The 22,749-nt window shown below is 44.7% G+C and overlaps 1 protein-coding gene across 5 annotated transcripts in view; it reads left to right on the forward strand.

Annotated features, from left to right (window-relative positions):
* Positions 1–22,180, forward strand: part of AJAP1 (adherens junctions associated protein 1) — a 122,378-nt gene extending 100,198 nt beyond the window's left edge. For 2 of the 5 annotated variants that reach the window (XM_053400399.1, XM_053400400.1), the window contains exons 4-6: positions 1,156–1,398; positions 18,054–18,164; positions 21,682–22,180. In XM_053400399.1, coding sequence (XP_053256374.1) covers positions 1,156–1,398; positions 18,054–18,164; positions 21,682–21,703 — 376 coding nt within the window. In that variant the 3' untranslated portion in view covers positions 21,704–22,180. Of the gene's footprint in view, positions 1–1,155; positions 1,399–6,192; positions 6,325–18,053; positions 18,165–21,681 lie in introns of those variants that run through there. The other 3 variants (XM_053400401.1, XM_053400402.1, XM_053400403.1) reach the window with 3 other exon arrangements.
* Positions 22,181–22,749: the final 569 nt, after the last annotated feature.

Here is a 22,749-nt window from a genome sequence, read left to right on the forward strand (position 1 = left end):
ATGAGAACATAAGGAAAGCATTCTGGATCAGGCCCATGGTCGCCTAGTAAATAGAATGAATCTCAACTAAAGAATCCCTGTCAGATGGCCACCCAACCTCTGCTTAAAAAATATCCAATGTAGGAGAGAGTTCACTACCTTCTGAGAGAAAAGGTTCCACTGCTGAACCGCTCTAACCACAAGAAAGGAGTCCATTCCACTGTCAAACATCTCTTACAATCAATAAGTTCTTCCTAATGTTTAGATGGAACTTATTTTGTAGTAACTTGAATCCATTGATTCGGGTCCTACCCTCCGGAGCATCTTTTTCTCGCAGTGACCTTCCAGATACTTGTGGGAAACCTGCAAACTGGACCCAAACCTGAGTAAAACCCTCCCTCTGGTTTCCAGAAACTGATATTCATAAGCATTAGTGCCTCCGAGCTTGGAGGCAGAGCAAAGCCACCATGGCTGGTCACCATTGGTATCCTTCTCTCCAAACCTCTTTTAAAGCCATCCAAGGTGGTGGCCATCACAATGCATAGTCCCATGGGTGAAATATATATATATATATATATAGAGAGAGAGAGAGAGAGAGAGAGAGAGATGAAGAATTATTGTGCTTTTTGCAAAGTCTCATTGAGAGTCACATTGCAAATGGTCCTTTTTTTGCCTACCCAAACATGGAGCACTGCTTACTCTCTTGAATATAATACCTTAGTTGTTAAAGGTAAAGGGACCCCTGACCATTAGGTCCAGTTGCGGACGACTCTGGGGTTGCAGCACTCATCTTGCTATACTGGCCAAGGGAGCTGGCGTACAGCTTCCGGGTCATGTGGCCAGCATGACTAAGCCGCTTCTGGCAAACCAGAGCAGCGCACGGAAATGCCGTTTACCTTCCTGCAGGAGCAGTACTTATTTATTTACTTGCACTTCGTGCTTTCAAACTGCTAGGTTGGCAGGAGCAGGGACCGAGCAATGGGAACTCACCCCGTCATGGGGATTTGAACCGTTGACCTTCTGATCGGCAAGCCCTAGGCTCTGTGGTTTAACCCACAGCGCCACCCGCATCCCTTGAAGCTTAGTTGTTACGATGTGGTAAAATGTGTCCAAGCCGCATTCCTGGCGGACCACCCCATTCCTTTTTTTCCAATATCTCTTCTCTTCCACCTGCAGTTGTGCCCAGAGTGGGAACACGAGGAGGAACAGCCACCAGCGTAAAATCAACCAGCAGGAAGAGAGTTGTCAGAATCTGACGGACTTCACCCCAGCCAGAGTCCCTAGCAACCTGGATATATTCACGGCCTACAATGAGACGCTACAGTGTTCCCATGAATGTGTGAGGACGCCAGTGCCGGTCTACGCGGAGGAGACAATACTTCCCCCAGGGGATTATAAAACATCCTTCAATGGAAATAGGTAAGGAAGCAGAAGCTCGTTCGGACTCATCCATTTGCATTTAGTGGATATTGGATTTGGTGGTTGACATCATGAGCAAAATAGAGTCTCTCTTTCTTTCTGTCTGTCTGTCTCTCCCACACAAGCACAAGTAAGGTAAAACCGTTAAGTGCCTCCTTCCACATCGTCCCATTCCTCTCTGGAGGGTAACTTAGAAAAGCTGGCAAAAGCAGGGGTCCAGATAGAATTGAATGTTTCCCCTATATGTTTGCACCCATACCTTGACTGAAAAGGACCACACCCATCACTGTGTACACCAGTGGTAGCCAATGTGGAGCCCTTCAGTTTTTGCTGGAATTCAACCAGTAGAGGTTGGCGCATTAAGGAGAATAGGGCACTTCCCCACCAACCCCATCTTACCCTCAGCCATTAACCACCTGCCTTCTTAACTGCATCCAGCCCATGGGGGCGGCACCGGCCAACATTTCCCTCCTTCTAAGTCTGAGTGTTGCCTTCACAGAACTCAGCAGGGAGGCGGCGGCACGATAGTTATTATTTAACTATTGCATTTGTGTCCCACCTTTCTTCCAAGGACCTCAAGGTGGTGCATGTAGTCCTTTTTCTTTTATCCTCACAACAACCCCATGAATTAGGTTAGGCTAAGAGGCAGGGACTGGCCCAGGTCACCCAGTGAGCATCATGGCTGAGTGTGGAGATTTGAACCCTGGTTTCAAAGTCTTAGCTTGACACTGTAACCACTACATCTTGGTGACTATCTACTTATCATTAGTTCGGGCTCTGCCTGCCATTAGCTCTGGTTCCTCCAAGTGTTGGCCTCCTCGCCTTCCACTCTCCCCATCCCAGCAGTTTCCAGTCTCCACTGACTAAAACTCCCAACACTTCCAGCCAGCATGGCTAATGGTCAAGGGGGGATGATGGGAGGTGATTTCCAGCAACTTCTGGAGGGCACCACGCTGGCTAATCCCGTATGTACACCCTGAACAGCAGTTTTATCCTATATGCCCTGAGCCAGATACATGTTGAAATTCTCAACACTAAAGCAAATATTTCAATGTGTGTCTGTATTAGATGTGACAACAGCCCAATGCCCCCCATTGTAAAACAGAGAGGCAACCAATCTGTGTGTCATAGTCTGCCAGGAAGAGTTGCCCTACGTTAATCTGTCCCAGGACTGAGCCAGAAAGCTGATCATAGATCTCTCTTCCCAACTTCATGTTCCATTCAGTGTAACTCAGGGTGAATCCAAACAACTGACAACCCTTTGGTGACTAGTTTTCTGAGTGAGTGTCAAGCGATGGTAGTCACTATTCACTCCTTATCTATTAAACCACTTCTCTACATTCCAACCTCTATGATGGGATGAGAAGGGGAATAAAAAACCTGGAGAAACTGTAATAAGATAATTTTTCAGTTTGAAGATTGAGGGGTGAGGGAATCACTTTGTGGTGTGTTCCTCCAACGTGACATCAAAATTTATTGTCTGAAATAGTCCTGTTTGCAGGACGTTCTGCAACTATCTTTTTCTCAGTTTGAAAAGGATCTCTGGGACAACCCAACACACACACAAATACACCCACACACCCACAACTCCTCCTCTGTCTCCCACACACAATATTTGTTCTACTGGTTCTAATTAATGTGAAGTGAAGTTTTGCAAGCACTGTGGTTAATGTGAGATCGTGGGGTGTCGATTCTTTTGTCCAGCTTGAGAACACTGAATATGGGAGGGCAAGATAGACACCGAGCGTAGTATTCAACACTAATCCTGCTCAGAGTAAACTCACTGAAGTTAATGGACATGGCTAATTTAGGTTCACTGAATCTGTGTAGGACTTGGTTGAATACTGCCCCATAAGTGTGAAATGTTAAGCATTTTCTCAGAAGCCTATAATCTGTTGAGTGCATCTGATTGAATGACCAGAAAAGCAGCCATGATGAAATATACTCAGTTGCTTAGGGGCCAATTGCATGCAACTCTGAGGGTTTTGTCAATGTTTGTGTGTGTGTATTTGTGTTTGACACTGGAATCATGACTATCCATTGTGAATCCCCTCTCTCCCTCCCACAGGAGACGTGGATGATTGCTAGGAGAGGCATAAACTCAGCCTTCCCCATCTTGGCGTTTACAGAAGTGGGTGGACTCCAGCTCCCACCAGTCCCAGCTAGCACAGCCAATGGTCTGGGATGATGGGAATTGTAGTCCAAACATTTGGAGGGTCCTAGGCTGGGGAAGGCAGTCCAATGCCATTGTTGTTGATGCTACTACCAAAAGCAAGTTTGGGGGGCAGGAATGGAACTCCTGTTCAATTCTTATATCAACACTTATAAGCACTTCCTAAGAATTGTAAATATCTAGACCACAAGTGGCTAACCTGCACACACACACACCCAGATGTTTGTGGGCTATAATCCCCACAATCTCTGAACATTGGCCATGTTCTTGGGGCTGAAGGGGACCTACATCCTACAACATCTGGAGGACCACAGGTTCCCCACCCCAATATATAGATATAAAGCACCCTTCCCAACCCAATTCCATCCAAATGTTGTTAGACTTAAGCTCAGGGGGTGATCAACATCTGGAGGACTCCAGGCAGATAAGTGTTGCCCTTAATCCTCTGGAAGCCTCCCTTGGACAACTTAATTTTGCTAAGTTGTGTGTCCTATCATCGAATTCTTGCTTGATGGAACTGAAACCCACCCAGACTCTATATGTTCTCTATATATCTTTTTGATTCCCTTTGACCACCCCACTAAAGCCACAGCCAGCAAACATGATCCTGTGTTGTTCAGCCACTCCTTGATATTTTTTTTTGCCCAATCTGCATGCTACCTTTGTCATGCTGTTGCCATGCTTCCATGGTCGACTCCCATTTCACATAGGAAAAGTTTCTCAATCATCTTACTTCCCAGGCAAAAAATGCCCACTGCATCCAGAATTTGATGTTATGAATGTAACCTGATTATTGGGAACTGATGGCTATGTCACAAAGGCAATTTTAAGTTCAACCTTGCCTGCCTGTCCACAGATATTGTAGTATCCCACAAGTCCCAATGCAATTGGAGTACATCCAACGATGCTACGATCATTTTATTTGGCTTAAGATTGAGAGGCAACTTGGCCCCCAAAAAGTCTGTCTTTAGAAGAGTCTTGCTGATGATCAGTGCACAGATTTCCAACCAAACATTTGCTGCATACTTGAATCATGCTTGAACTTCATCTACTAAACCCAATTAAGATTCTGAGAAATCTCCACACCACTGCTTCATCCCTGTTGGTCCAAATTTAGAACTGAACTTAAATAGGGAAAGGGGACACCTCTCAGATTCTGCAGGGTCCCCAGGAATTGGGGGGGGGATTAGTTGCAATCTATGGGTGGGAATACTCTTGTGGAAATCTGTGTGGGTGTTGTGGACACTAGCTGAAGTGCCCAGATGTGAGCTTCCTGGTGGGCAGAAGATTGGCAAGGATTTTTCAACCATTTCATTGTGTGCCTGTCTTTGTGATGTTGGAATATGAGCCACAGCCAACCAATGCTTGGGGAGCCATAGAGTGGCAGTTTTGGGGAAGTGGGGGTGAAGGGCGTACCTATGTGTCTGTGTGTTTGTGTTTTCCTGTTGTACCTGTGAACTGCGGAGAACCGTTTCCTACAGGTGCCTTTCCATTTTTATGCTCCTCTTTCTGTATTCTTCCCTGGCAGGTGTGCATTGGCTGGAAAGGGTTCATTGCGGTTTATTTCTATCTTTAAAAAAGCGGGGGGGGGGAGAGAATATGATTTTTGTCTAAAGGTGGTGCTTTGTTGGGAATTATTGGTCTCTGCTCAATTCTTTCAGATTTGGCAAAATTGCTGGTCTTGCAATTTTTTTACAGAGGAAATCAGAGGGTACAACTTTTCAGTTTTTTGCATGGCCAAAAGCCATTGGCCTGGTATCAAGCAGGCATCTTAAACAGCCTATGACTGTGTCTGCAAAGCTCATTGGAAAAGCACAAAACCACAACATAAGATACAAATATGACTCTTTCCCCTGTATCTGAGACATCTCAGTGTAGGGATTGAGGCTTCAGTTGCCCTTATAAGCCCTATATGGTTATTAATATGGCTATTAGAGCCTCTGTATCCTTCAACAGAGGGAACACGGGTGGCGCTATGGTCTAAACCACAGAGCCTAGGGCTTGCTGATCAGAAGGTCGGCGGTTCAAAGCCCCGCGATGGGGTGAGCTCCCGTTGCTTGATCCCTGCTCCTGCCAACCTAGCAGTTCAAAAGCACGTCAAAGTGCAAGTAGATAAATAGGTACCACTCCGGCGGGAAGGTAAACGGTGTTTCCGTGCGCTGCTCTGGTTCGCCAGAAGCGGCTTAGTCATGCTGGCCACATGACCCTGACATGTCTGCAGACAAACGCCAGCTCCCTCGGCCAATAAAGCGAAATGAGCGCCGCAACCCCAGAGTCGTCCGTGACTGGACTTAATGGTCAGGGGTCCCTTTACCTTTTATCCTTCAACATGGGTGATATAGCATCCACTCAGGTCCCATGTTGGGATACCAATACTGACTGGGGATTTTGTTTGTTTTAATCTGGGGTGGGTTTTCCCCCCACACCTTCAAAAAACCCTCCACTTTCCTCTTGGAACACCCGCAGAAGCCAATACAACCATCCAAAGCATTGTTTTGAAATTATTGTCCCCACTCAAAATATGAAAAGAAAAAGCTGATTTTGGGCTGCAGACGTAGCTAGATTTACTTGCTGTGTATTACACATTGCCACGTGCCAGTCGATTTTTCTGCTTGCTGCAGACCCTCCTCCTCTGATCGGCATCTAATCCCTGTGGCCTTTGTGTCTGAGAAATGGTTTGAAATCTCCTGTTGACCAGCCGAAGTCTGTTTTATTTCCTGGGGGCAGGGCAGACGCCATGTGTCCATTTCCTGGTACGTACCTTCTCTTCCGCCATTTTTATTCCCAAATCACCAATCTGTCTGCCCGGTGAAATCCCTCCCACACTTTCCAATTGCACCCCTGCTGTGATCGAAGGGAGCTCCCCGATGCTTTTAATTAAAATGCCTTGCTAGTTTACACAGAAAAAGAAAAAGAGGGAAAGCGAGCACGACTTTTGCTCTGCAAACGCCAAACATTTGCTGCTACATTAATCTATCGAACCTTTGTTTTTAATCTGTTTTAGATTATCGCAGTTACGCAAGGCGCTTATCACAGCAGGGCTGAAATTGCTTGCATGCAGAGGTGGCATAGGAACAACTAACGTTAAGCATGTTTCAGATGAATTTAAATTATTGTAATGAGTTGCTTTCATTTCCTTACCTGATGTTATTGCTTCAGATTGTTTTGTAATAATTGATTACAAGTCAGGATTCCTAAACATTTAGTTATAAAAAATGTCTGGTGAAGAAACAAGGAGAGGGTCTGGTGTTTTGCCACTTCTGTAATAGAACACACACATGCCTTTTTATTTGGAGCTTAGGATGGGTAACAATATTGTACAGGCATCTCAAAAGCACATGGTCTAAATTCAAACAGGGATGGTGGTAGGATGTTGAGGAACTCCTACTTCTGTTGGATAACCAACGTAGTCCATGTTCAGGGGTGATGAGGGCTATAGTACAGCAAAATCTGGAGGACTACAGGTCCTCAGTTCTTGAATTAGATGGATGGAGAGGAAGAGGGGGGTGAGTCAGAGAAGGGAAAAAAAAGGCATTGGTTTTTGTTTTGTTTTGCAAAATCACCTTCCAAAATTCGCCCTTCCTTCCACAAATAATTCAGCTTCTTTTAGAGATTAATTAATTTGTATACCCCCTTCATCCATAGATCTCAGGGTGGTTCACAGCATCATCTAGTAGGACATTTGGAGCAAAACTGGAGTTTAGGGGGTACAAAGTTTACCCCACCCACAAAACCAACCAACCAACCAACCAACCAACCAACCAACCATTAAACTTTATCTTCAGACTCATTTTTCCATCCATAATGATAGTTGTTCAGGTGTCTCGGTCTCGTGGTGAACCAGAGACAGAAAATTGAGGCAAGGTTTCTTAGGCAAGGTGAGAAAACTATTCTGTTTTTGCGTGCTGTGATTTACAGCACAGCAAAGTAGGGGAAGGCGCATATGCAAGGGGTTAACTTGGCTAAAGCCTCTGAAGCATTGAGAGAAGTGGGAGAACTTCTCTGGTCTTCCAGTGGTTCCATTACCCAGGGATACACCCTTCTCACCCACCCACAGTCCGCTTTTGCCGCCTCCCATTCCTTATGTGCCTTCAAGAGCATCATTTCTGAGGAAAGGAATCGCAGGCTGTGTACGAATGACATTTTATTCTAGAATCCATGGAAACCGAGTCCTTTCCCGCTCCCAAACACAATCTCAACCTACTATGTATTTTTATTTTTTGCTCATGAAAAGCACTTCTGGAGAAACTGGTTTCATTCTAAAAATAAAAGCTCATTGCAATTTATTCTGCCTCACCCCACAGTATATCCATTTGAAGACAAAAGGAACTGGATGTAGGAGATCCTAGCGAGATGGGTTGCAGGCCCATGCAGGGATGGGGAGGCAGTTGGGTACACTTGCCCCAGGCCTCCAAGGGCTAAGCCAGGTGGAGGCCCTCAACAGGGACTGGCTGCTTTTTTGTTTGAGTTTATAACTTTATTCTAACAAGACTCCCTCCTTGGACCTCAGACAAGCACTGCATGGACCTGGTGGGTGTCGCAGTCTTTTTAATGTGAGCTATATACAAGTATTTACAAAAGCAGCTCATACAGAGTACCTGCACCTTAGGGCAAACAAATACTCTCCACCACAGCACCACCACACCACAGCACCACCACACCACAACCATTGAACAGGCTTTCCTTTTAAAACAGGTGATAGCCAATCACATTCCTGCTGAGTCACTCTGACCCAGCACTTCACAGAGTATTGCATCAGCCTGTTGAAGCCTGCAGACTTACTCATCATCCTGCGAATCCCAACAGTGGGGTGTATCCACACATACCCAGTGACATTTTGGGTGGGCATATAGGAGGGCTCAATCAACAAATCAGGTCTATGCAGAGGGACTTGGGTGTTGGATGAGTCGGGTTCAGACAGCCATGAATTTCCAAGGGTTGGAATGAATGGTCCATGACTGTCAGGGAGCAGGGCATCAGGAAGGCAGGAGGCCAGGCAGGGAAACCCCACAAAAAAAATCTAGGCTCTACCTCTGCATCACCAGCTGCATCTTCCAGGAGAAGGTAAACCCAACTTAGCTGGGTCTTCTCACAGCAAGGCTGTGAGTGTTCTCTGCAGGCATCCTACCCAGGGGGCTGTGTGCTGTGTGCCCTCACCCTTCTGATAACCACCTTCACATATCTGAAGGACTTTCACATGGAAGGTGGGACGAGCTTGTTTCTGGCTGCTCTGGAGGGAAGGACCCCAACCAATGGATTCAAATGGCAAGAAATGAGATCCTAGCTAAACATTGGGAAGAATTTGCTGGCGGTAAGAGCTGTTTGAGAGTGGAATAGACTCCCTTGGAAGGTGGTGGTCTGTCCTTTGACCGAGGTTTTTAAGGAGAGTTTGGATGGCCAGCTCTCAGGGATTCTTCAGCTGTGATTCCTGTATTGTAGGAGGTTGGACTGGATGGCACTTGGGGTCCCTTCCAAGTATACAATTCTACGATTCTATGATCATCACTTGGATTCATACCAAATAGCACATGTGTGCAGCATAAGGTTTGAAGACCTGCCTGGAGAGATGCCTGGGGAACGGCAGTAATGGGGTCATGGCAGTCAGTGTCAATGAGACACACAGGGTGTGGCCACCATAGGGTTGCATGAGTATGAGTGAATGTGTGTGTGTGTGGTGATGCAAAGGTTGTGCTGGGGGTGCATAGCTGTCAACCTTCCCTTTTTTTGCGGGAAATTCCCTTATTCCAGCGCCGTTTCCCGCTGCTTCCCACTGCTATCCCGGATTGTTAGATATTCCGTAGACTGTCCCCGGGACAGGTGAGGCTGCTGATCCCTTATTTTCAAATCTGAAAGTTGACAGCTATGTGGGGGTGGTGTCTTCACCACTGTGGGTTCTCTTTCAGTAGTGGGCACCATGGTGGTACAGATCCATTCATGCGATCTCCATTTGTCCCTTTTGCTACTGATTAGGGCACAGTCCTCCTCCAAAAGTATATTCTGCGACAGATGTGCTGATGTTCTGGCTTGGTCAAGGTGGAGCGGCAAGGCTTGGAAGCTTAGTTTAGAGTAAAGGAGAGTAAGAGGGGACATGATCAGAATATGTAAAATGATGCATGGTATGGAGAAAGTGAGTAGCAACACTACAACAAGCTGAGCATCAGAAGATTGAGAACAGATTTGTGCTCCTCCATGCAGCACATAGTTAAAATATGGAACTCACTCCTGCAGGAAGAAGCAACAGCCACCAGCCTGGATGGTTTTTAAAAGAGTGTTAGACAAATTCATGGAGGAGATGGCTATGGGTGGCTGCCAGCCAGGATGGCTCTGCTCAGCCTCTGAATACGTGTCATAAGCAATAATGCTTCTGAATACAGTGGTACCTTGGTTTAAGAACAGCTTAGTTTATGAACAACTTGGATTAAGAACGCTGCAAACCCGGAAGTAGGTGTTTTGGTTTGTGAACTTTGCCTTGGAAGCAGAACATGTTCCGCTTCCTGTTGAGTGTGTTCCATTTGTAAATTGAGTCCCCCACCGCTGTGGGAAAGCACGTCTTGGTTTAAGAATGCTTTGGTTTAAGAATGGACTTCTGGAACGGATTAAGTTCATAAACCAAGGTACCATTGTACCAGTTGGTGGAAATCACAGGAGGAGAGAGGGCTCTTGTGCTCAGGTCCTGCTTTCAGGTTTCCTATTTGGGCATCTGGTGGGCCATTGTGAGAACAAGATGCTGAAACTAGATGGACCATTGGCCTGATCCAGCAGGGCTTTTCTTGTGTTCTTGTTTTTTTTCTTTGTTCTTATGATTCCGAATTCCCACTGAGGTCTGATGATACTAGAAATGTTACAGCCATTCCCCCCCTCCCTCTCCTTTAGTATCTGCGGTGTCTTTCATGTTGTTCCTTTGAAGGTGGCCTTGTCGACTGCAGCGGGAGGGGAAAAGCTATTAGACATAACCCGCCATTTCACTGTAGGGTAGCCAGGCCAGTTTTGAGCCAAGCAGTCGAGCAAATTAATTGGTCAGTCTCGAATCTGCCCCCTCCCTGTACCTTCATAATGAATCACGGATCTCCCCTAAATGAAATTTTCCAGCCTTCGCTAACTGTGACTTGCTCGGAATTGCCCGTTTAACATCATGCCCAGCCACTGAGCATTACAAAAAGGTAATTAGATTAGAACAGAAAAGAGAATAAAAAGTTAACGGCCTCCGCTGAAGCTGCTCCACACAGCTATTTCGGGGGCTGCTGAGATGAAATATGAGATTGTCAGAGGCTCAGGATGAGGATGGGGCCTAGAAAGCTGCCTTATACCAAGTCAGACCATCAATACATCTATCTCAGTTCACGTGTTAGGGGGAGGGCCATGTTTGGCATGCAGAAGGCATCTTCAGCTACGGTGTCTGCAGAAATCTTTTCCAGAGACTTTCTCCCCCCCCCACCCCGTGGGAGGCAATATTTTTGGGTGGAGGGCCAAAGTAAAACACTGAAATGGTTGAGCTGGCCAGTGTCTCACACAAAATGCTGTCTGTACATTTGGGCTCCTATCGCCGGTTCTAAAAATGCTAGAAATCTCTTTTTTTTTTAAGAAAAGAAAAGAATGAAAGCTGGGAATCTGCGGAGTATGGTTCAACCTGGGGGCATCAAGGAAGGCCTTTGAAGGCATCATGGTCCCTGTCAGGTACACCAGGTTGGGAACACGTGAAGATGGACCAATGAGCTGGCTTGGTGTAAGGCTCCAAGACAGAGCAGGGGAAGAGGGGTGGGGGGAGAGAGACCTTACTTTTGCTGAACTAGCTGCCATTCACCTACTACCAGCAGGGATAGCACAATATGTTTTGTTGCTGAGCTGGAACAGCAAATGTTGTCCCACCTGAACAGGAAGGTGCAGAAATCCCAAAGGCCCCTTTCCTTGTACTAAAAACCATTAAATAACTGAACATTGTTCTGCTTTTTACGTGGCATTAAAAACAAACAAACAGGTGTGTGGCAGGCATCTGGTTCAGAAGTCCCTTCTGTACCCTGAGAACCACCTCCACAAATTCTGTAAATTATTATAGATTATTATAACCAGCCCATCAACACTGCATCTTGAAGAACAATTCAGCCAATCAAATCCTCCTGGAACTTTGGACCCTGTGGGAACCCTGTAGTCCATCTGTTGTTAATTATTAACATTCTCTCCAATATCCTTCCTGAGAAGAAACCCCTGGTTAAATCAGCAAGATCTTACAGCAAAAAACCAAATACAATCTTATTCTGTGTAGTTCTAAGGAAAAAAAAGAAAAGAAAAGAACCCCAGAGTATTGCTTACATCCTTCAAAAGTCGATGGACATGCTCTGTGAAGTCTGCAACATTTCTATACAAGGGAAATTAGCTCTTTAATAATATTTATAATATATTGATATGGAAGTGTGTATTATTCCAGCCCCTGGGACAGAGTGGGTGAGATTGCGAGTGAAGGTAGTGTAAATGGCAAGTGAGAGCACTGTTTTGCAAAATTGCCAAGAAATGATAAAATGGGAAAGTGGTCGCTTTTCAATGCCACCAAAAATCCCTCCTCTAAACAGTCAGTTCAACTAAGCACTAACTCTATTCTTATTAAAACTTTACACCTGAACCCTGAATTAGAGCCATGTAGAAAAATTCTCTGGAGAAATTGGAAAGACTCCTTAAATTTATTCAGGTTCTCTGGGTGGAGCTCACCAGTAGAAATAATAGTTGCATTACCTATTTACTTTTGCATAAATTTCTTCTTCTTCTTCTTCTTCTTCTTCTTCTTCTTCTTCTTCTTCTTCTTCTTCTTCTTCTTCTTCTTCTTCAGCTGACATTTTGCATTCTCACCGATGCACCAGACCAAGCAAACCTATTGAGGTTTCAGTGTGAGCTGAAAGGCAACCATTAGCTTTTCATTAGAAATGCTAACAACCCTACCAAAAAATGCAACCATTTGAACTATCAGCATGAAGCAGGAAGCACATCAAAGGAAAGGAAAGATGTTCCCAGCCTTTGATTCCCCTCTCCCAATTCTCTTTCCCCAGCTGATGACAACACCATTCCTGCTCTGAAATAAGTCCCAGAGCAACTCTCCTCCCCCACTTTACCACCCGTTTTCTCTGCCTTGGGTGTTTTAATTTTCAACCGGAAAGATGGGCTGTAAGTGCCCCCAAGAAATAAGAGACAGGCAAAGAAGCATGCAACAAGACCTCATTTCACTTTCTAAGGAAACACAGAGAAATGCTTATGGGAGGAGGTGCTCCCTGAGAACCGTAATTTTGATGAGAAGAGGTGATAAAAAAAAATCCTCAAGAAGCATAAAAGAGCCCACATAAGTCCTTTGGGCCTCCAGTTGTGAATATCTGCTTGGCTGCTATCCCAGGGACTCTTGCTCCTCTTCCTTTGACTAAGAAGGCACCAAATTGAGGTCACAGAAGATTCCACATCAAGGAGTGACCTAGTTTGCAAATTGAGGCCATGGAGAAAAGCTGTTAAGAGCGTAATAAATATACAGGTTGCTACTGACACGTCTCTGTCTCTGTAGCTTCACTCTGCAGTGCTTATTAGTGTCTGCACAGTGCTGAGAAACCAGATCTGGTAGTTCACCTAAGATCAAATTGTTACGTGTGTGTGTGTGTGTGTGTGTGTGTGTGTGCAGTACAGCATGTGGTATAGGGGATGTTCCATGGGGGTTCCGATTTGGCATTGCACAGTGATATAAGCTGCAGCACCAGGCTGGGCTACTGTTACTGTGCAAGCTGGAGGTACCTGGTATCCTGGCCTGATTCTGCCCGATGCCAACAAAAGCTTTTTTTAGTATTAGTGTTACGCGCTAAGAAGTCCACGTAAAGTAGCTCATCTCGTCTTGGGGGGCAGTCAGAGAACTGTGTTGTGCTGGTGGTGGGGCTGGAGATTAAGTATCAGGAAGAAGGTTGTTAATTAACATTTCAGATCACCGCATGATTTGGGGAACTGGAAACTCAACGTGAGGTAGGAGAGGACTCCATATCGGAGCAGGGGTCGCTTGCTTTCCACTGTCCCAAAGGATGGGACCTGAACCAATGGATTCAAATGTTAAGAAAGGAGATTGCAGATAAACATTTGTTGTTGTTGTTGTTTAGTCGGGTCCGACTCTTCATGATCCCATGGACCAGAGCACGCCAGGCACTCCTGTCTTCCACTGCCTGCCGCAGTTTGGTCAAACTCATGCTGGTAGCTTCGAGAACACTGTCCAACCATCTCATCCTCTCTTGTCCCCTTCTCCTTGTGCCCTCAATCTTTCCCAGCATCAGGGTCTTTTCCAGGGAGTCTTCTCTTCTAATGAGGTGGCCAAAGTATTGGAGCCTCAGCTTCAGGATCTGTCCTTCCAGTGAGCACTCAGGGCCGATTTCCTGATAGGTTTGATCTTCTTGCAGTCCATGGGACTCTCAAGAGTCTCCTCCAGCATTAAACATTAGGAAGAACTTTTGAGGTAAAAGCTGTTCGACAGTGGAACAGATTCCCTCAGAAGTTGATTGACTCTCCTTCATTGGAGGCTTTTCAACAGAGTATGGATGGCCACCAGTCAGAAATTCTTTAGTTGTGATTCCAGCGTTTCAGGGGGTTGGACTGGAGGATCCTTCGGATCCCTTCCAACGCTACAATTATATGGTTCTATAATTCCTTCAGACACCCCCCCAACTTGGAGCTTTTCAGTTGTTTTCAATATTGGGGAGCATTTTTCCTCTCAACTTGCTGGTAGCAGTGTCTATCCCAGTGGTTTGTGGTTCCCATTTGTACTTAGAATTTTCATCTTGATGATGTAGCTTTATTCTGAAGGGGATGGGGATAGGATGGAACCCATCAGATCCTGAGAGATGAACTGGCATGGAGGTGGGAATAAGAGGTGAGCCTGGAGACAATCTGTGGGACCTTTCACCCATCCAACCCTTCTCCATGATTTCAAGCTACAAGTCTACTATACTGCCTTTTTTGGTCATAAATGAAATATGCTTCAATCGGCTAGCCTTTGCTTCTCCACCCCCCACAAGGTTCCAGACTACAACTCCTGTCAACCAAGGGGTTGTAGTACAGAAGATCTGGAGGCCACCAGACTGGCAAAGGCTGAGATGGAGAAATGCACAATTTTGCTTCATCCACTTCTCTCTGAATCATTTTAGCTCCAGGGTTTGGCTTCCTGCTGTATGTTTGCTTTATGGTTGGTAACCTGGCAAGGTCATCTCTCCCTGGTTTATTTATTTAATTGTTGCATTTCTATCCCTCCCCCCTCCCCAAGGAGCTCAACGTGATGGATACATGGTCCTCCCCCTCCTCATTCATTTCCCACAACAACCCTATGAGGTAGGTTAGGATGAGAGGTTTTGGACCTTGATCTCCCAGGTCCAACACCCTAACCACTACACCCCATTGGCTCTCAATAAAGGGCACGAAGCGGGTTGTGAGAAAAGCACCTCCAGCAGAACCATAAACAGAGCTCTTTCTAAACCTCCCCTTCAAAAAAGAGATATGAATGGCAGTGTTGAGAGAGGGGTGTGCCCCTTTTGAGTCTAGCCTGCTAGCCATTGCACAAACAGCAATTAACTTTAAATGTAATTAAAGTTTAGCTGCAATACATGGTACTTATCTCCTGCATGTCGGCTAATCCTCAATAGATGTAACTCTAATGATGATTTACGGTTTTGCTAACGCGTCCCTTAATCTAAATTAAATGTGTAGTGATACTAAAGACCTCTCCTCTCTCTCACCCGCACCCAGATTGCACACTTGTGGGCTAAGTGGTCGGGAGGAGGAGAGGTGAATCCCTCAGAACAGGATCGGGGCCATGTGCTTCTGCTTCCCTTCCTCTGGCGAGGAGGTCGCATTAATGAGGGCTGGTTGATGCTTTGGACATTTTGAATCAAAGGATGCTTACTGGCGCATTACAAGAGGCCACTGCAGACAAGGATGCCCAGGACATTTTGCTGCTGGAAGCAAAAGAGAAAACGCTGCCCTTGTTTCTGCAACCACCACTATGTGCCCTCTGCTGCCATGCATCCCCTGCCACCTGGTGCTGCATGGATGTTCAGTGGAGGAAGTGGCAGTGGCTGTCAAGCACAGGAGGCAGTGAGTTGTGCTCTCCTTGGAGGCTGGATCTTTTGTGCCTCCCAGCTGATTGCCCTGAGGCCACTGCCTCAACTTGCCTCATGGGTGGGCCAGCCCTGACCGCAAATACAGCACTACAAACTGAGCTTTCAGAGCAGCTCCATCATTGTAGTTTTCCGCTGAGTCAAATCATAGCATAATGTCAATAAGTTGCATCAATAAGAACATAAGCAGTTAGCCTTGTTGGATCAGGCCAAAGGCCCATCTGTTGGAAGATTCAGGACACGTCAAATAAAGTCCTCAAAGGAAAACAGGGCCCAGCCTGGTGATAACAGAGTAATGGTGGAATGGATGACCTTGAAAGATGGTGGAATCTCCTTCACTGGCTACTAGCAAAGATGGCTATGCTTTTTTTCCATGTTCAGAGGAAGTCATGCATCTGAATGTGAGTTGCAGGAAACCATTGTAGAGGAGAAGGCTACAATTCAAAGTGTTGGTGCTGACCTTTAAAGCCCTAAACGGCCTTGGCCCAGAATACCTGAAGGAGCATCTTCGCGCCCATCGTTCACTGAGGTCCAGAGCCGAGGGCCTTCTGGTGGTTCCCTCACTGTGGGAAGTGAGGTTACAGGGAACCAGGCAGAGGGCCTTCTCGGTGGTGGCGCCTGCCCTGTGGAACGCCCTCCCATCAGATGTCAAGGAAATAAACAACTATCTGACTTTTAGAAGACATCTGAAGGCAGTCCTGTTTAGGGAAGGTTTTAATATTTGATGTTTTGTTTTTAATCTGTTGGGTGCCACCCCAAGTGGCTGGTGAAACCCAGCTGGATGGGCAGGGTAATAATAATAATAATAATAATAATAATAATAATAATAATAATAATAATAATAATAATTCTCAGATCCTGTTTTCAGGCTTCCCATTGGTGCATCTGACTGGCCACTGTGAGAACAGGATGCTGGACTAGATGGGCCATTAGCCTGATCCAGCAGGCTCTTCTTACTTTATTATCTAGTTCAGCCTCCTCTTCTCACAGCAACGGACCTGATGCCTCAAATGGAAAATCCCCTGTCTTTCTTAATTCTGCATCACTGCAAGGTGGAAGCATTTGTTATCCCCCACTGCCCCCGCTTCCCTATTTATAAAATGTTCACAGTGCTTCCCCTTCTCTCTCTCCTTTTCCCACCAAACCCACAGTGCAAATGAGCAGGGATGTCATATTTTAAATGTTGCCCTCCTTCCTTCTTTGAACCCCTAGAACCGCCAAGATGCATTTTATGCCTCAACCCCTTCAGTGAGTATATCTTCTGTGTTTCCTATCCATCATAATGCTGCACACATTCCAATCCCCAAGTGGAAAGAGATTCCAGAAATGCCTGCCCTTTCCCCAGGGTTTGGTTCCCTTGGAATGAAAGTCAGAGTAGGCTGTGATTAATATATATATATATATGGTTTTACTTACTCATGCATACAACTGTGGCGTCCAGCCAGGTGAGATAGGAAAAGGCTCACTCATGTGTCTCTATAGCAACCACTTTGGACATGTACGTGGCAGGACTTAACTAGCCGGCCAAGTTATTACCACAACAAAGGTACTGGTTGAGTTGGTTCAGCAGGTTTCTCATACCATATACTAAGCCTCACATATGCAGGATCACATATTTGGAAGGGATTCACAGGTATTTTCCAGGCTGACACCTCAACTCTAACCAAAGCAATCATTAAACCAGAGGCACCAAGATGTTAAAGAGCTGTGGAAATGAAGCCTTTTGGGGAATGGTTGAGGGAGCTGAGTATGTTTAGGCTGGGGAAGAGAAGACTGAGAGGTGAGGTGATGACCATCTCCAAATATCTGGAAGATGGAACAAGTTTGCTTTCTGCTGCTGCTGAGGGTAGGTCCCGAACCAATGGATTCAAATTGCAAGAAAAGAGATTCCAGCTAAACATTAGGAAGAACTTTTTGATGGTAAGAGCAGTTTGACAGTAGAATAGATTGCCTTGGATGGTGGTGGACTCTCCTTCATTGGAGGTTTATGAACAGAGGATGGTTGGCCACCTGCCAAGGATTCCTGCATTGCAGGGCGTTGGGCTAGATGACCCTTGAGGACCCTTCCAATCCTACAATTCGATGATTCTAGGATCTGTTTGGGAATCTGTCTTCCAATATGTTGCTAGACCCCATCTTGTTCTTGGGGTGCTCTAGATCTGTTTGAAGAATTTACCAGGGTATGGGGTTTGGAGCTTACCTTAGCTTTCCAAGGTGGCTGAAGGTGGTATGTGGGGGTTCCCCTCCATCCCGCAGTCACCATTTCTCCAGCACTCTGCAGCTTCCCCAACTGCCCACACTTCCTGATCTGAAAAAATAAATAAATAGCCCAGCCGGAGGAATGACCTCATGATGTCTTCCCCTAGGCTGAGCATGGGAAACCAGGGAGGGTGCAAATTGCAGAGCGCTGATGAGATGGTTTGTGGAACAAATGGAAGGACCTTCACAAAACACCCCTCGACCACCTCAAAAATAAGGTAAGTAACAAAAAACCCAGACCTCATTCATGAGAATGTCATTGAAATGTTCCACCTGCTTTGATAATTATAGAATGCAATTCTATTCATTAAATCAGGCAGGCACCTTCAGCGTACTTTTCTCAGCACCTACTCAAAACATTTTTTAGGCAAGCCCACCCAGATACGTAGAATGTTGACATGTTCTTTCAATCTATTTTAGTTAATTTTAATTAGTATTTTGGAATGTTTTAAATTTAACAGTTAATTTCATTGCTTTATTCTGTTTGTAAACAGCTTTGAGGTTTTGTTTTGTTTTTCATTGCGATCAAGTACTGTATTTTTTTAAAAGTTCTTTTCTCATTAATTGATGACCAATAGTCAAAAATGCAGGAGATGTTTCAATGTGGCACTAAAATTAGATAGCTTGTATAATATCACTTGTTGGTAGCCTGAGATGAAAAGGAACTTTCCCAGGTGACCAGATAACAAGAAATGATATATTCCTTGATTGCCTAACCCCCAAATCAGCCAACCCAGCCCCCTCACCTCGCCTCTGATACCATCAGATATCCACACAAGCCCATCAAGTCTGAACTAGATATTAGGGCATAAAATCCAGTGGGTGGAGGTTCCAATCACAATGTTGGTTTCTTGATTTTGTGTAGGAAATTGACTAGGCAAGCTGGCTTGTAAGTCTGTAGGGTTGAATGAATGCATGCCCCGCTTGAAGATTATTCCTCATGCACACTTGGATGTCTAGCTGTGTTGGAGGTGGGGTACTAGCACAGGGTTGGTGGGGAGGGAAAGTGTGGTCTCACATCCCACGGCTTGTAGGAGAGCGATTGAGGAACATGTAGTCTCATCTGGTCTAGGGAAGCTCTTTGGTGTGTCAGAAGAGAATTGGTTTTGGGATTGTCTTTGTATGTAGTTGTTATTTGTTATTTGTTTTTTGATAGGCCATAACTGGTTAGCTTAAGTGAGTGTGGGCTGGTGACATTGCTCCTTAATACCTACCAGGAGCGTCTCCACCCCCATCATTCAACCTGGACACTGAGGCCCAGCACCGAGGGCCTTCTGCGAGAAGCGAAGTTACAGGGAACCAGGCAGAGGGCCTTCTCAGTAGTGGTGCCCACCCTGTGGAACGCCCTCCCATCAGATGTCAACGAGAACAACAACTATCTGACGTTTAGAAGACATCTGAAGGCAGCCCTGTTTAGGGAAGTTTTTAATGACTGATGTTTTAATTATTTTTAATCTTTTGTTGGAAGCCACCCAGAGTGGCTGGGGAAACCCAGGAAGATGGGCAGGGTATAAATAATAAATTATTATTATTATTATTATTATTATTATTATTATTATTATTATTATTATTATTATGCCAAGCTGTGCCCTGAGATCTGCTGGGGTGACCCTGCTTGGAGTTCCACTGATGGGTATCACTGTGATGTTCTGGTGTTTATGTAAACAATATTGTGTGTGTATATCTTCCTATATACATAAAAATGCAAGGCTGTCATCACACAGCCCCCACTGGAGGATTAGTAGTGCCACATCACAGTCCTAGATTTGCATGTGGAAATGGGGTTAGGAAGGTGAAAAGGAAGCTTAGTAGTTGCCTGGGGTGGCAAGTGGATGCTCTATGGGTTAATGTAGGAGAAATGTGGGGAAAAGTTGGTGAACATAGCGAGTAGGAGAACAGCTCCTAGTGTAATTAAAGTAAATGTTTAGGCAAGTGTAATATGTGCTTTAAAGTATGTGTTAGAAGAAGAAGAGTTTGGATTTGATATCCCGCTTTACCACTACCCGAAGGTGTCCCAAAGCGGCTAACGATTTCCTTTCCCTTCCTCCCCCACAACAAACACTCTGTGAGGTGAGTGAGGCTGAGGGACTTCAGAGAAGTGTGACTAGCCCAAGGTCACCCAGCAGCTGCATGTGGAGGAGCGGAGACGCGAACCTGGTTCCCCAGATTACGAGTCTACTGCTCTTAACCACTACACCATGTTAGGTTGCAAGGGGGAGAAAGAGCGTGCATGGAATATTGGAAGTGAATGGTGATTGAATGAGAGTTTGAAAGTGACTTTGAATGCTGGTGGGAGACAGTTTAGGGAGTCAGTTGAGTTTGGGAGTGCGTGGCAGGTGGAGTGGGAGTTAGAGATGGAGATGGAGAGAGAGTTTGGATGGCAACAGGGTTGTTTTCAATAGAATTGGGTCTGCATTTTTATTAGCCACATGAGACAAAGTAACAGATAGGATAACTCAAAACTTAAATCATATGCTTCTGTCCAGTATGTGATCATAGAGACCTATATTTATTATTTCTGCACTAATAGATCATTGCCTTACACCACTTGCCTCTTGAATGGCTACATTAGATGTGGGAAATATTCAGGTACAGTGGTACCTCGGGTTAAGAACTTAATTTGTTCTGGAGGTCTGTTCTTAACCTGAAACTGTTCTTAACCTGAAGCACCACTTTAGCTAATGGGGCCTCCTGCTGCTGCCGCACCGCCAGAGCACATTTCTGTTCACATCCTGAAGCAAAGTTCTTAACCCAAGGTACTATTTCTGGGTTAGCAGAGTCTGTAACCTGAAGCGTCTGTAACCTGAAGCGTATGTAACCTGAGGTACCACTGTACCCATTTCTGGGAGTCACAGGAAGGGAGAGAGAAGTGCTCTTGTGCTCAGCTCTTACCTGAGGGTTTCCCAGAAGAGGCATCTTGTTGGCCACTGTGAAAACATGAAGCTGGAGTAGATGGGATAGTGGCCTGATCCAGGAGGCGCTCATGTTTTCAATGAGGGACTTTAAATGAGTTCTTATGTTTTAAATGGGGGTCTTCTTGGTGGCAGTGCACCAATTGTGGAACTCCCTCCCACAGTGACAGTTTTTCATCATCAGTCAAAGATGTGTTTGTTTGTCCAGGCTTTCGAGATCTGTGTGAAGAGTCCCAAACAGTTCAATATTTCCATCTGCTGCTATAGGGGTTTTTTTTTGCATGCTGTGAGTCTCCCTGGGCTCCTGTGGCAGGAAGGGGTGATACAGAACCAACACAACCATAATTTGAAAAGTATTTTTTCAAGCTTCTGTACATATTGTTACCTACCTTAACCAGGCTAGAAAAATTATTATTTTCATTGGGTGTGATCTAATGTCAAGTCATGCTCAGATTTAAACCCCGTGGAATCAATTAATTTATATAGCTTTGGTTCCAACGGATCTGATTTCAGCATGTCTTGGTTAGACTCTCTCTCATGTTCTGTTTTTATTTAAAGAGGAAATAAAATTACATTTTACACTGGATGATTGTATATTTGGTCTGCGGAGGGTCCTTATGCGCATGGCTACTGTTTTATTCGAGTTTTTGTTGATTTTCTCTAAATTTGGTCAATTTAATTAAAGGCGAAAATGAGCTGTAAGGAAGGTGATAGCCACTGAAAATTAATGCATGGCTAATACTAAAAAATAAAATAAAAATAAAAAACTGTAGATCATTGTGGGATGCTGCTAATTTTAATATTTTCTTTTTGTCCTTAACAGGATTCCATTGGTGAACCTGTAAAAAAAAAAAAAGGAAAGGGTTACCTATACCTACCATTTGTGTTTACTGATGGAAGACTCAAAGAACAGCCAAATATATTTTTATATAATAAAAAAAGGGATTTGCCCCTACGAGTGATTGAATTTTCGAGGAGTGCATTATTTTTCATGGGAGAAGATGGTCGCGGGTGGGGTCTGGGGTGGGGAGAGAATAAACTTGCAAGCAAAGATGGAAGAAAGAAGATGGAAGCCAGCCAAACAGAGCCATGGCTTCAGTCTGGGACATGTGTGGACTGTGACTCTATTTTTGAACCTGTGCCAATAATACCATAATGTGCCATGATTCGCCTGGGGGAAACGTCTTCAGAAGGTGACGCAGAACGGAATACATGTCAAAAAGAAAAAATATATATAGTGAAAGCAAGGGTGGGAAATATCTCTTCTAATAAAGTCAGTATTTCTGGTTACTATACATATTATATATATATATATATATATATATATAAACACAAACACTTTTTGTACTGTAGCAAATTTTTGGAAAAAAAAATCTTAAATGTTCTGGGTTGTTGTTTTTTTCTAAAAAAAAAAATTAATACCATCAAAGAAATGGGTGTTGTGGGTTATAAATATGATTCCGTTTGACACGCTTAGTATATACGAACTTAAATAAATGGATGTTTTCTACTTCAGAAATTTAGTTTTCACAAACATATATGCTGACACCTGCATTTCAAAGCCCATTTCTACAAGAGAACTAATTTAACAACAACAACAACAATCCCGGGGTTGGGAAAAGGCAATTAAGCGTTCTCTGAATAATCCATGTTGATTACAGCTCTTAGAATTTAACAAAAGAATTTAACAAAAGTGGATCCCGTGTGAACACAGAGAGTTTCAGTGTGCAGAAGGAACCAATTCAGGCTATGACATTTCTCCATGCCTATGGGTTTCAGGATGCAACGCTAAAATTTTTTAACAGGGAGCAAGTCACATTGATTTTACTGAGATGTACTTCTGAGTAGACATGGTTAAGGTTGTCAGACTGTGTTCCCTGGGGTTCCTTTA

Source organism: Podarcis raffonei, chromosome 8 (assembly GCF_027172205.1).
Source record: "Podarcis raffonei isolate rPodRaf1 chromosome 8, rPodRaf1.pri, whole genome shotgun sequence".
Taxonomy (NCBI): domain Eukaryota; kingdom Metazoa; phylum Chordata; class Lepidosauria; order Squamata; family Lacertidae; genus Podarcis; species Podarcis raffonei.